Raw genomic sequence first — 13,287 nt, forward strand, 5'->3', positions numbered from 1 at the left:
CTTCATTCTATCAATTTTTGTAGAGTTATGCTAAGTTTACAGTAGTGCAATGGAGTCTCAAATCTGATCACAGACACATACTTATTGTTGTATATTTGATGAGTTTATATTTACATGTATAAATGCATATCATTTCATAGAAATAAAATTGTGTTGTGTTTATATATGTACATACACATTTTATAAGTATGCACAGCTAATATTAAAGTGTATCGATAATGAAAATATGTGTTTGTTTTTTTACCAGTTCATCCTTTGCTTCAGCTTCTATCAGTGGGAACCAATGACTTATGGTACATACCACTACCCAGGCTGGTCTATGATACTAGGATGGTTGATGCTGGCTTGCTCTGTTATCTGGATACCCATTATGTTTGTGATCAAAATGCACATAGCTCCTGGCAGATTTATTGAGGTAAACCTTATATCTTTCCTCCCATTTTTTTTTAAAGATATAGGATCAGGTTACTTTATACCAGTTTCCAAAACCTTGTTTAGAAAAGGTTACAATTACTGAAAGGTGTGTTGCTATTAGGGAGCACATGATGGATGGTAATTGGGATCAGGGATGTACAGCCAATGACTGAGTTCACACGATCACCACAGCCCACTGTGGCTTATTTAAGGTGGGTGGTGGCGCATGCTGACAGCCACTTTGAATATGCAAGCCATGGCAAGTGAGCACTATGACTTACTGCATTGCATTGTGCAAACGCAGCAAAGGTGGTTTATGTGAGGGTTAAACAACAGCTCATGGGTCATGTGAGGGCTGTTTAACCCTTGCATAAGTCACCATCACCGGGTTCGCACAACATGATAAGCCACGGTGCTTGCCCGCTGAGGCGTGAATATTCAAAATGGCCACCAACTATGGCAATTGTGTGAACCAGCCTAATGACTTGTGGTCTCATGTTATACTGGTGATGTGAGAGCTGCTGAAGCACCAGTCCTTCCCATGCCACCAGGGTAATGTGGGAAATGCTTGGACATATTAGAGAATTCTGCACTGCCGAGTGTTGCAGTGCCAATGTTGCAGTGGAATAATGCTAGTGTGGGGAAGGGCCACAGCATATGCTCCTCCTGCATGGCCCGGGGCTTGTCATATTTCCCCTGCAGCACAGAAAAAAGGTAGTGCTGCAGCAGCTGCCACTGCTGGCATAAAATGATCCAACTCTTAATGGTAAATGTATCAATTTTTACTATGAGAATAGACTTCCAAGTAGATTCAGGACAAGTCAAAATTCCATTGACCGTGCCTGTAACTTAGGGATGTCAGAGAATTCCGCCACAGATCTCGGTGAGGCCAAATGCACTAGCATTCGGCCCCCCAAAATCTGTGGCGGAACGGCCTGCCCCCCCATGGATCCCCCCCCTGGGATGAGACTTACCTGGGGCGGATGTTCCGGGGGGTGGCGGCGGCTCCGGCGGCGGCTTTGGCGGCGGCTGGTCTTCTGACTGGCTGCCGCTACTGCCATTTGCAGTCTGGAGGTGGGTTTTTTTTTTTTACAGAGACGTGATAGGCTACGTAAAGATTTACATAGCCTATCACGGCTGGGTTAAAAACAAACAAACACGTATGCAAATGGCGGCGGCTACAGCCGCCGCCATTTGTGTTCCTTATTTTTGGCCATCTTAGTCTACGTAAATATTTACGTAGACTATTATGGCAAAAATAAAGGGGAACGCAAATAGCGTAGCGGGCGCTATTTGCGTTCCCCTTTATTTTCGCCATAATAGTCTACGTAAATATTTACGTAGACTAAGATGGCCAAAAATAAGGAACGCAAATGGTGGTGGCTGTAGCTGCCACCATTTGCGTACACAGTTTTTTGTTGTTGTTTTTTTACGCAGAGCCCTCCGCGTCCGGAAATCCGGCTGCGGACGGCTCTGGCCTGGGCCTGGCCAGCTGCTCCGTGGAGCTGCTGCGGAGCACAGCCGGCCGTTCGAGGATTCCGGGGGGAAGGAACGGATCGCCTCCCCCCCTCGTCAAGGATTCCGGGGGGAGGGACGGAACGCCTCCCCCCCCCATAAACATAATCCATGGAAAGGTAAGTGACTTTCGTACATCCCTACTCTATCTATCTATCTATCTATCTATCTATCTATCTATCTATCTATCTATCTATCTATCTATCTATCATCTATCTATTTCTGAGCCGTCTTTGAGCCCAGAAAGTTCCTCCAAGGCAACTTATAATTCTTCTTTGTGGCCTTTGTGCATCATACATATGGGCTACTTCGCCTGTAGCCATTCCAGGGTTGCCTGCTTTACTTCAGACCACTCAGTAATCTTGGAAAACTCCGTCCTCTGTACCACCAACTTCCAAGCGCCTTGAACATAGATGTCACAGTGGAAACTGAGCCCATAGAGCCCCAGAGCAGTTCTGATTCTGAGGAACAGCTATCCGTGGGAGAAGAGCTCGCTCATCTATCACAAGCACAGCAGCTGGCAGAGATTCCTCCTACCAGCTTTCCTGGGATAGATAGTGACCCTGGCAGTGATAGAGCGCTGGAGGGGGGCTTGCTGGACGCTCAGCGCAGACGCAGGGAGCGGCGACAGATGGAGGGTGCAGAAAGGAGGCGCTCTGCTCATTTGGCGCGCAAACAACGGTCGCATCCCGAGGACCCAAGGGAAAAAGGGAGGATCTCTCCCCAGCCCATAAGTTTAGGGTCTTCCTGTGGTTCTCCTTCAAATAGGGACCAACTGCCTTACCTGGAGCTTAGGCTACTCTGCTATCTTTCCCCAGTGCTGTTCCTTGCTTTGGCGCTAGCAACTAGTATTCTGAAAGAGTCATAAAGGAATAAAGTCTTGGAAAGAATTCCTTGTCATCTGTGTCCTGAGTTGGCTATTGGTGGGGACTGCAAGAGGCAGCTAGGGCGCTCCTGACAATAGGTACAAGGTCCTGGAGTCTGATGCTGGTTTTCTTTTTTGCCACCCTATGTCTAACTCTGATAATAGGGACGTCACAGGGAAAATTTCAAGAAGTGCATTCTTCCCCACTAGATAAGGAGTGTAGAAGGCTTAATATACTTGGGAGGCACATTTATTCTTCCATGGCTCTTAGCCTGTGTGTTATGAACTATTAGGCAGTGATGTCTCGTCACCAACGCTTCTTGTGGGAGAAGATAGGGGCTTTATTTGAACGCTTGCCAAAGAAGAAGTGTGAATAGGCACAACACTTTCAAGGCAAGGCTATGCATCTCTCCCGCCAGCAGATTTGGGGGTTGGACTCTATGGCCTTGTAGGCCCCTTCCAACCCTACTATACTATTCTATTCTATGAGATCAATACGTCCAGACACTTGGCAAGCAGACAGTGATTCTAAAGTGATAGCTGGCTCCATAGCACTTAGAGGGCATGCCTGGCTGCAATCCACATGACTTGCCCAGGAGGCATGATCCCATATTGAAGATTTGCCATTGATGGTGATGGGTTGTTCAGAGCAAAGACAGATGAAGCTATGGATACTATCAGTGGCAGCTGGTGACTCCAGTTCCAGAGGGGTGGTGATTCCATTCTGGGTTTTAGTTACCACCAGCCGAAACTCTAAAGGCGCTATCTAAGGTGTCAAACCTTAGCCCCAAAATGGTTTCAGAACCTTGGATAGTGCATTTAGAGCTTTGGCTGGTTGTAACTAAAACCCAGAATGGAATCACAGCCCCTCCAGAACTGGAATCACCAGCTGCCACAAGATACCATACAGAAGGCCAAAAATACCATTAAGCAAATGGGCTGGGTCAACAACCTTATTCATATTGACCAAGACAGTGGTACCGGCAATCTGTATACCAACAATCTTCATGCTACCCAACAGGTTAACTGCTTTGCCAATCCCCTACTATGGACCAGAAATATCAGTTTCCACCATCCAAGTTTCGCAACACCCGCTGCAAGCAGGACCAAGGAGACAAACATGACCTTTGATTCCCCCCACTCCATTTGTCCTCCTTCTGTCTGTCACCACATCTTCAGCTCTTGTCTATCTCTTTGCCCCAGGCTTGGAAGCTAATAACATGGGATTTGTGAGTTCTCTCAATAGTTCAGATAGGCTACAGGGTAGAGTTTGATAACCCTCTCCCCACCATGACCCACCCCTTCACCTGCTCTTCTCGCTGAAGTCACCACCCTCCTGTCAAAATTAGCAATAGAATAGGTCCCACACCAGAATGCAGGAAACAGGTTCTACTCCCGCTATTTCACTGTCCTGAAAAAAGACAGAAAACGACACCCCATCTTGGACCTCAGGGAGGTGAACCTCTTTATCACACCCAAGCACTTTAAGCTGGTCAACCTCTCTACCATTCCTCCTTTTGTTTGGTGATTGGTTTGCATCCTTATATCTAAAGGACACCTATTTTCATACTGCTATAAAGGCCAAATACTGTCATTTTCTGCATTTCACCATCAGCACAGACAGGTACCAGTTCCATGTCTTATGCTTTGTGCTGGCTAAGGTCCCCAGATATTCACCAATTGTATGGCTGATCTTGCAGCTCACCTATGCCTACAGGGAATATCGGTCTGTCCCTATATAGATGACTGGCTACTAGTGGCAACTATGAGGACAGATCTCTCACACTGTTCTCCCCACTTGCAACCTCCTTCACAAACCTGGCCTCTGTTTAAAGATCAAGAAGTCCCATATGCCCCAAATGCAGCATATCCAATTATCGGAGTGATTTTGGACTTGATCACAGGTTGTATCTTCCTTCCTCAAGATAGGCTCTTCACCTTGACCTGTTTCACTTGGGAGGTCTCCAAAAGGAACCCTCCAGCATCGAAGATACAGAGGCTCTTGGGACTAATGCTAGGCACCATATCGGTTGTGGGCTTTGCATGGCTTCAAATGAGAACCATCCAGAATCAGCACGTTTGCATTTTCAATCCAATAACAACATCCGTCAGACATGACTGCAACTTCCATGAGAAATGGCCGAATCTGTCCTCTGATGTATGGATGTCAACAACTTGCAAGAGGGCATGCCTTTCCCTGTTCCTTTCCCTCCCAGAGTAACAACTGATGTATCTCTGGCGAGTTGGGGTGCGCATTGTGGAACTCTCAAGGTGCAGAGGAAATTGTCCAAGGAGGAGTCACAGCATATCAGCCTACTGGAACTCCTTGAAATGTTGAAGGCCCTCAAGGTTTTTGATATGGAGCTATGGAACCAGTTGGTTCAGGAAGTATCAGACAAGTATCAGAAGTATCCACTATCAACTACTATCTGAACAAGCAAGGTGGAACTTGCTCCCTGACCCTTCTTGATCTCATGCTCTGGATCTATCAACAGTGCATTCTCTGTCATATCGTCCTCATGGAGTTTCATATAGTGGGAGAGGACAATCTCCTAGCTGATGATCTGAGTCGGAATCGATTGCTGACCCACGAGTGGACAATAATACTTCAGTATGGACGTCATTTTTTACATTGGGACACACCCCAGGTGGATTTGTTTGCCAGAGCGGTGAACAGCCAGTCTGGATTATTCTGCAGCAGCGCAGGGATAGACTTGGGATTGCTAGGGAACATGTCACTTTATCACTAGGTGGGACCATTCCTGTATGCCTTCCTGTCTTTTCCTCTTCTGACCAAGGTTGTAGCAAAGATTGAAGCAAACAACACAAACTGCCTGTTTCTCACCCTGTAGTGGCCAAGGCTGCCATGGTTTGCACTTCTCCTCCACAGAGTATATGTAACTTTCATCAATATCAAACCTGCTGACCAGAGACAGAGGCAGAATCTGGATTTGGAGACACCACGCTTGACAGCGTGGGGGATTTGGTGAGCATCCAAAATACACAAATGCTTCAGGAGGTACACTGGATTCTTGATGCAGCTCATAAACTCTCTATCTGCAAGTCATACACAGCAAAATGGAATTCTTTTTCTGGTTTTGCGAGGTTGCATGGATTTGTTTGAGTTAGATGCCCATTGCACCAAGTTCTTCCATTTCTCCTTCATTTGCAGGAGAAGGGTTTATCTTTCCTCACTGAGGGTTTATTTTGCCATCATTTCAGCATCCCTCATACCTGTGGATGGAGTCCACAGTTTTCTCAAACCCTTAGTAAAGCAGTTTTTGTGAGGTATGAAGAACCTTGCCCCTCCAGTTAGGAAACCAGCACAAGTGTGGAGCTGTCTGTAGTTTTTCAGGCTTTGACTATTAAGCATTTTGAATCACTAGCCACTATTGACCCCCATCTACTGTCCTGGAAGACGGCCTTCCTTGTGGTGGTGACCTCTGCGTGCAGGTGAACTTTGCACATTGCACATAGATCCTCCTTATATGGTCTTCCATTGTGATAAAGTTGTGCTCCAGCCTGATCTTGCTTCACTTCCCAAGCTTGTCTCTGATTTTCATTTGAATCATGACATTGTTCCACCAGCTTTCTTTCCTTCACCTTCCACATCTGTCAAATCTTCTCTTCATTCTTTGGATGTACATTGAGCTCTAGCTTTCTACTAATCTCAGACTGAACTGTTTCGTCGATCACATCACTTATTCCTCTTTTTATGAAGGTCCACGCAAAGAATTCTTGATCCCTAAGATTTGCCTCATGGGTTGTGCATGCCATCAAACCAGCTTATGAACTCATAGGCCTCTGACTCTTGGATCTGGTTTGATCACATTCCACACAGGCAGTAGCTACATCTGTGGCGTTCACTAAGAGCATCTCTCCGCTGGAACTATTGTGCTGCTACCTAGTTGCAACCATCAACTTTCATAACTCAGTATAGACTGGATGTCAGGACAAGAGCTGACTGCTGCTTTGGATGTGCTGTCCTGCCAGCCGTTTAACAAATGGACACCAAACCCACCTCTGATAAACCGACTTGGTACTTGCCCACATGTATGATGCACAGAGACCACAAAGAAGAAAAACAAGTTGTTTAGCTGTAACTGTACTTCTTTGAGTGGTCATCTGTGCATTCACACAGCCCTCCCATTGTCCCCGCTTTGATGTCTAGTTTGGTACTGAGGGTTCTCTGAGTTCTGAGGCTGCATTCAGTAGTCTCAAGGAACTGAGGGAATAGGCAGGAATGCGCTAGGGATACGCACACCGGAATGGAGGGGGAGGGTTCCTGCCAAATATTTCTAAGCTATAGAAAGTTCCTGAATGGGGCTCCGCACAGGCGCAAACCCCATATGTGTCAATGCACAGATGACCACTTGAAGAACTACAGTTACAGGTAAGAAACCTGTCTTTTAAAACTTTAAAACAATTTCAAAAAATCTTAAAGCAGCATGACAAAGGGTGCTTCTGCTTAGAGGCATTCATGCTGGAAGGTTGTATGTGCATATAGTGCACATCTGACTTCCACAGTCTACATGTACCATATGCCTGCACACAACGTGGGTACAAGTACATAACTGTTCATTTCTATGTTTTTATTGCTAGTGTGCATGTCTGTATTTAGAACATAAGTAATTGCTTTGATCCAGGCAATCACACAACTATGCAGTGTTATTTTGTATTGTTGGCTATGGAACCACAAAGAACTACATCAGGGTGGGGAAACTTTTTCCTGTCAAGGACCACATTCCCGATGTGAGTAATCTGTCAGGGCTGCAGGTTGCCCACCCCTGATCTATATCGACAGCTGAGAGAGTATCTGTAGAATATCTGAACAGCCGGAGTACATCTGGAGAATATTTGACATGCACATTTACAAAAGAAGAGAATTTTATGGAGCAAATTCCTTTCAGCTCTGTTCTAAACCATTAAAATAATAATGATTCAGCACTGATGGAGTGGTGGTAGTCCACACTGACTCAAAATACGTATTTGAAAGGATCTGTTCTGTAGACATCATTGAGTCAAAGTGAAAGTTTTTGATGGGTGGAACAGACACTCCATAGCCTGAGCTGAAATAATATATGTTAAGAGTTTGGAACACTCTAAAGAGCCTTAGAAGTGTAATAGTAATTAGTAACACATCCTTAGTCCTTATGGAACTAGGCTGTAAGTCTGGAGACAGATTATCATTTTTTCAAAATAAGCAAAGAGCAAACACACTTTAGGAGTTCTGGAGATCAAGTATTCCTACAACAAAGCAAGAAAAAACAGAGTTCATAGTTTTGTTTTGATTCTGCTGCAGTACTTGCTAAAGCAAGTTAACACCCTCTCAGAAACGTATTGCTTTTCCTTGGCCCCCACTCATTCTCTCTCTCTCTCTTAGGTCAGATACTTTATATCTGTGCTTCTGATCTTAAGAGGACTGGCTTGGAAATGGTCTATATATTGCCTATTCAAAAATAGTGCCATTTCTACGTTTTTTAAAGCATAGTACCCAAAGCAGTACCAAATATATTATGTCTTGTTTGAAAGGAATTTATTTCACTGCAGCAGTTATTTCATTTTTAGCACAGTATTTCTTGAGCTACCCAGTTCATTACAGTTGATTTGGGAAGCAAAGGTCGCAAACTGGTAATTAAGCAGAAATTAAAATAACTGATATGGAGGCTTGATTTCCTTTAATAGGTAATAATCATATAATTGTTTCCTCTTAAACCACCATAAATGTGTTTTCTTTCCCCTTTTCTATATAAAAAACACCAATCAAATTATATCTTCAACAAAGAATTCAGTGACAAGATGAACAGGATTTTCATTGTCTGTATCTCTGTAGAATTAACTAAGGGTTACCCCCTCTATAGATGTAAAATAATTTGTGATATAATAATTAAAATCTTTGCTCACTCCCGGCAATGTATTACTTTTTGGTCATCTGTATACTTTTGGGAAATTGGCTAAACAAAAATCCAATTATTTTGATGCAGCAACCCACTGCTCAAACGATTGGGCTAAATAATTGAGCACATGTCCTTTGATGTGTGAGCTTGGTGACTGGTGACTGTGAGTTGTTTTCATAGGCCTCATTTCAGGACTGAAGAGAGAGAAAGAGAGAAGATGGTGAAGGCTGGATAATTACAATCTAGACATTTTATTCTCTAGTAATCTTGCACAAAACAAACACTGAACAGCAGGGTATTTTAATATTGCTGTGTAGAGTAACACCAGTAATTTCAGCTGACCTTGTTCTGCTTTTCTAACTGATTTTCTCCCCAATTCTAGAGGCTCAAGTTGGTCTGCTCTCCGCAGCCGGATTGGGGGCCATTTTTGGCTAAACACCGTGGTGATCGTTACCAGAATATGATAGACCCACTAGGAACATCTTCCCTTGGACTTAAGCTTCCACCGAAAGATTTTGAACTGGGAACACAATGCTAGTAAATTCCCTACTTGTGGCCATGTTGTACATCCCTTCTTTCTTTCTTTCTTTCGTTCGTTCGTTCTTTCTTAATTGCTTTCTTTCAGTGCCTGAAAGTGGTTGCTTAGGAAGTAAGATTTCTAATTGCATGCCTGTAGTAAAGAATAGACCACTAGATAGACCACTTTAAGTGCTGGGTTTTGGTATTCATATACAGTGGTGCTTGGGAAGGAATACTTTCACTGTGAAAGAGTGACAAACAATTAGTTGCATTAGGAAATTGTTTTTGTGAATGCTGGGCCAGTTTTGCTCTTACAGCTAATTCACACAATTTGATTCGTTTATTGCAGCCACATGGGTGAAATACAAGTTGCTGGCAACATCTGGGCACCCCATGAGTACCGCCTCTGCTTCAGTTTTGTTGAGAGATGAGTAGGTTGGCAACTATATGCAGTGTTCAGCAGAGATTGGATGGAGGTTGCAGGTTCATGCTTCCTATCTTGATTAGTTAAAAAAAAGTGGGTTTTTACATCATAAAATCAATCTAACACAGAAGTTTCTATAGCCTATTTTTATGACATGTAAAAACCAGTAAGACCAGGACTAAAATGGTGGGTACAATTTAGTAATTTTCTCTGCTTGTGAAAAATGTCACAACCATTTTGCTTTGGTTTTGTGCTAACTGATTTTAAAAGTTGTTAACTTAGGCCTGGGAACCATCTAGACCTGATGTCTTGATATGTAAAACTATCTGAAGATTACAAACAAGTGGTTAGACTGCCATATGGGCAAATCCATTGTATATCTATTTGCCCCAAGTTCCAACCACCCTAGTATCTTAACAGAATGTGTGGTTGAAACTGGATATATGGACAGAGTCAGACTAGTGGCCTATTCTACCAGTCATGACTAGAAGTCAGCCTTACAGCCAACTCTATCAGGCCAAAGTACTTCTGATTCCTGAGATCCTTTCATTGAAGATGCTGAGGTGTGAACCTGGAACATCATACATGATACATACAGTGTTCTTGTACTGAGCTATGGCTTCCTATTCTGCACCCAGGGTTTTTATGTTTCATACACACACAAAGTTAGAATTGGGCATATGAAACAACAGAACATTGCGGGATGCAGCTGAGAATAGTACATAACGTATGAGACTGGATTCCTACCTCAGTAATACCAGATACAAATGCAGAAGGGCTCCACTGAGTTTGAACTGTCCTCCAGTATTTATGCCATAGGAGCCAAATGCGGCCCACAGATTCAGCCAACATGTCTTCCATTCAGTGGCTGCTAGCTACATTGGCACTAGCTGAGCTGCTTTTAAAACATGCAAGGAGACAGCCTTTCAGTACAGTGCACTAATATATTACGATGCTTGGCATTGGTGTGGAGAGAGATTAATGAGCCTTTCAAGCTTTTTTTAAAGGCATGTGTGGGGAGAAAAATAAAACAAGAGCATGACGACATGTGCTATGTGCGAGAAAGCAATATCTCTGTTCTGCAATCTGATGCAAAACAATGCCAAGCTGAGCCAGATGGGCACCCCTGTCTTAATTAATTTTACACATTTCAGTTAATAATCTAGGGGTTCCCCCCTTTTTCATTAAAAATGCCTCAGTTCTTCTGAGTGTTTTTTACATTTTAATTTTATTGGCAAACTGAAGAAAGAGAGAAATAGCAAGTCCTAATTTTAAATTTGCCCCAAATACATTTTCCTTTCTTTCCTTCACTTTTGTTTACAATCTCTCCTTATCAAGAAGCCATCATATAATTTGTGCCTAATTTTATATTGCTACAGAAGTATGTATATCTTAGCTTCCACATACAAAACAGTTATTAGTGTTAACTGTGTAGTTCAGTTGTGTGATTTTCCCCTGGTATTTTTTTTTTTTTTTTACAAAGTTCTTTATACAGCCTTTAGATGTATTCTTCTCTTTCAGTCAACAGGGTGAGTGAAATAGCTGAACCCTGAAGTTAAGTCTATATAAATGTTATTATTATATACAATGCATAACTTCACAAAGACAAATTCTTCCTCAAAACAGAAATCTTGAGGTGTACATACTTTGCTTTTATTGTCCTATTCCCATCCCGTGCCCATTCCAAATTCATATACCATAAACCACCATCACAAGTTGCAGCAGAAGAGGGACAATGTAAAACAAGAAAGAGCAAGAATTTAGATTCTTGGTGCACCATTCATAAACTGCATTGTGTTACTGTACACAGTACACCCCATAGCATTGCACTGCAATATGTGCAGTGATATACAGATATTAATCTTAAAATAGTTTTTAACCTATTGAGTAGATTGAAAATAGAGCTTGTAAGAATACATTCAATGAACTCTATAGAAATAACCCATTTATTATGAATGCACTATACATGAGGGAGAAAAATATGTCTTTGATAATTGGCAAAATTGTAACCTTTAGTATCCTCTTGTATCCTATACATGCATATGAGGTTTTTAAAAAGTGATCAGTGTTCATGTAGTGTGTACTAGTGCTGTTATATGTCCCTATAAAATATCTTAGCAACCAGTGTAGAGATGGTGAGTTTTAGAGTAGTTTTGCTTGTTTCTTTCCCCTTCCCCATGTTCGTAGTAGCCAATATAACTGTACTTCCTTTCAGGGGACTGATCTTTATATCATATCCTTCCTTTTGTCTATTTGTCTTTCACATTACAGGGTCTCAGGTAACTCTTGAGTTAAAATTCTGTGTTTTGTAGATGTGCCATTTTCATCCTGCTGCGGGGGCGGGGGGAGTTTTAACAATGGAAACTAAAATGGCTACAATTAATGTTAAAATATTATATCTAAATCATATATTTATATACAATATACAAAACTTTAGGCATGTTCAAGTCAAGTTAAGCACTTCCCATTGATTTCGGTGAAAAAGCTTAAAACCATCCCACTTCAATTGAAATGACAGAGTTAAATGTGCTTGACTTTGGCTGGATTGTAGCCTGGAATCATTTTGCTGAACTTTCTCTTCCACAGGGCAAGAAGCATTGCCCGTTCTTTGCTGCTACTGGATGACTATCAGGCCTTGAGCAGCTTAGTCAAACAAACCGACAACAATTGTAATGGAAAATAGATTTTAAAATGTTTTACTACCGCCTCCCCCATATTAAGCACAATCTGTTGGGATTTTCTCCACAAATCCTCCATGAAATAATGGGACATACATATGCAAAGTCCCTTTAATTTCACTGGGCAGGTGATGTTTCAGCATATTGTGCGTGCCTTTAGGGGTCCTCATTGGTCCCCATGTAGCTTGAAGAGTTAAGAATGTGCACCTTTTACAAGCTTACCAGCCTTAAGTCAGAGCTGGGGGCACCTTTGCCAGATGATTCAGTGGGGAACTGCTTTTCCACATTTGTTCTGGGATTTATTTCTTGTCTGAGCTATGTTTTGAAGATCCACCTCTTGTTTTGGCATAATGAAATTTCATAAAGATGAGCTGGAAATTAGTTTTTGCAAACATCAATGACTGGGGAATAAAAATCTGTTGCATACTGAAATGAATAACCAGCATAGCTTTTTAAATGGTATGATAGGAAAATGAACACAAGTTAATTAGTACCATTCAGTAGTAACCTGCATATAACAGGATGTTTGTATTTTCTGTAATTTTTACCTCTTTGTTTTAAATCTGACTTTATTTTTGTAACCCCATCCAAATTCAGCCACAGTAAGTTTATGCACAGATTACATTTCTGCAGTATCTTATGATGATTTTAAAACTTGTTAGTCATGAACTCTGCTAAAATAACATTCAAAACAACTACAAAGGAAGGCAGAACAATAAAACAGTATCAAATACATCAATTAAAAACCAATTGCCATTTGTTCCCATGCTATGCTAGAGGGAGGATGCAGTTTCCTGGAATAGATTATGTTCAAACCTTATTAGAGGTAAATGCAATGGTGGTTACAATAGCCATAAAATAAATATGTAATTGTTGCAGTCTAGTCAGAAGTCCACATATGCAGATGCTTGCCATTTCCTCCTGTACGTGGAAAACACACCAAATATCCCTGAGCCTTGAGGAGGAGCTGTAGCT

General features: G+C 42.2%; 1 protein-coding gene across 1 annotated transcript in view; it reads left to right on the forward strand.

Moving 5' to 3' along the window:
* SLC6A5 (solute carrier family 6 member 5) overlaps nt 1-9,229 on the forward strand; it is a 93,223-nt gene extending 83,994 nt beyond the window's left edge. The window contains exons 14-15 of the mRNA XM_084849761.1: nt 248-415; nt 9,074-9,229. Coding sequence (XP_084705887.1) covers nt 248-415; nt 9,074-9,229 — 324 coding nt within the window. The remainder of the gene's footprint in view (nt 1-247; nt 416-9,073) is intronic.
* The last annotated feature ends 4,058 nt before the right edge of the window (nt 9,230-13,287 follow it).

This window comes from Heloderma suspectum, chromosome 1 (genome assembly GCF_057233095.1).
Source record: "Heloderma suspectum isolate Gila_16-S chromosome 1, 16-S_ref, whole genome shotgun sequence".
Taxonomy (NCBI): domain Eukaryota; kingdom Metazoa; phylum Chordata; class Lepidosauria; order Squamata; family Helodermatidae; genus Heloderma; species Heloderma suspectum.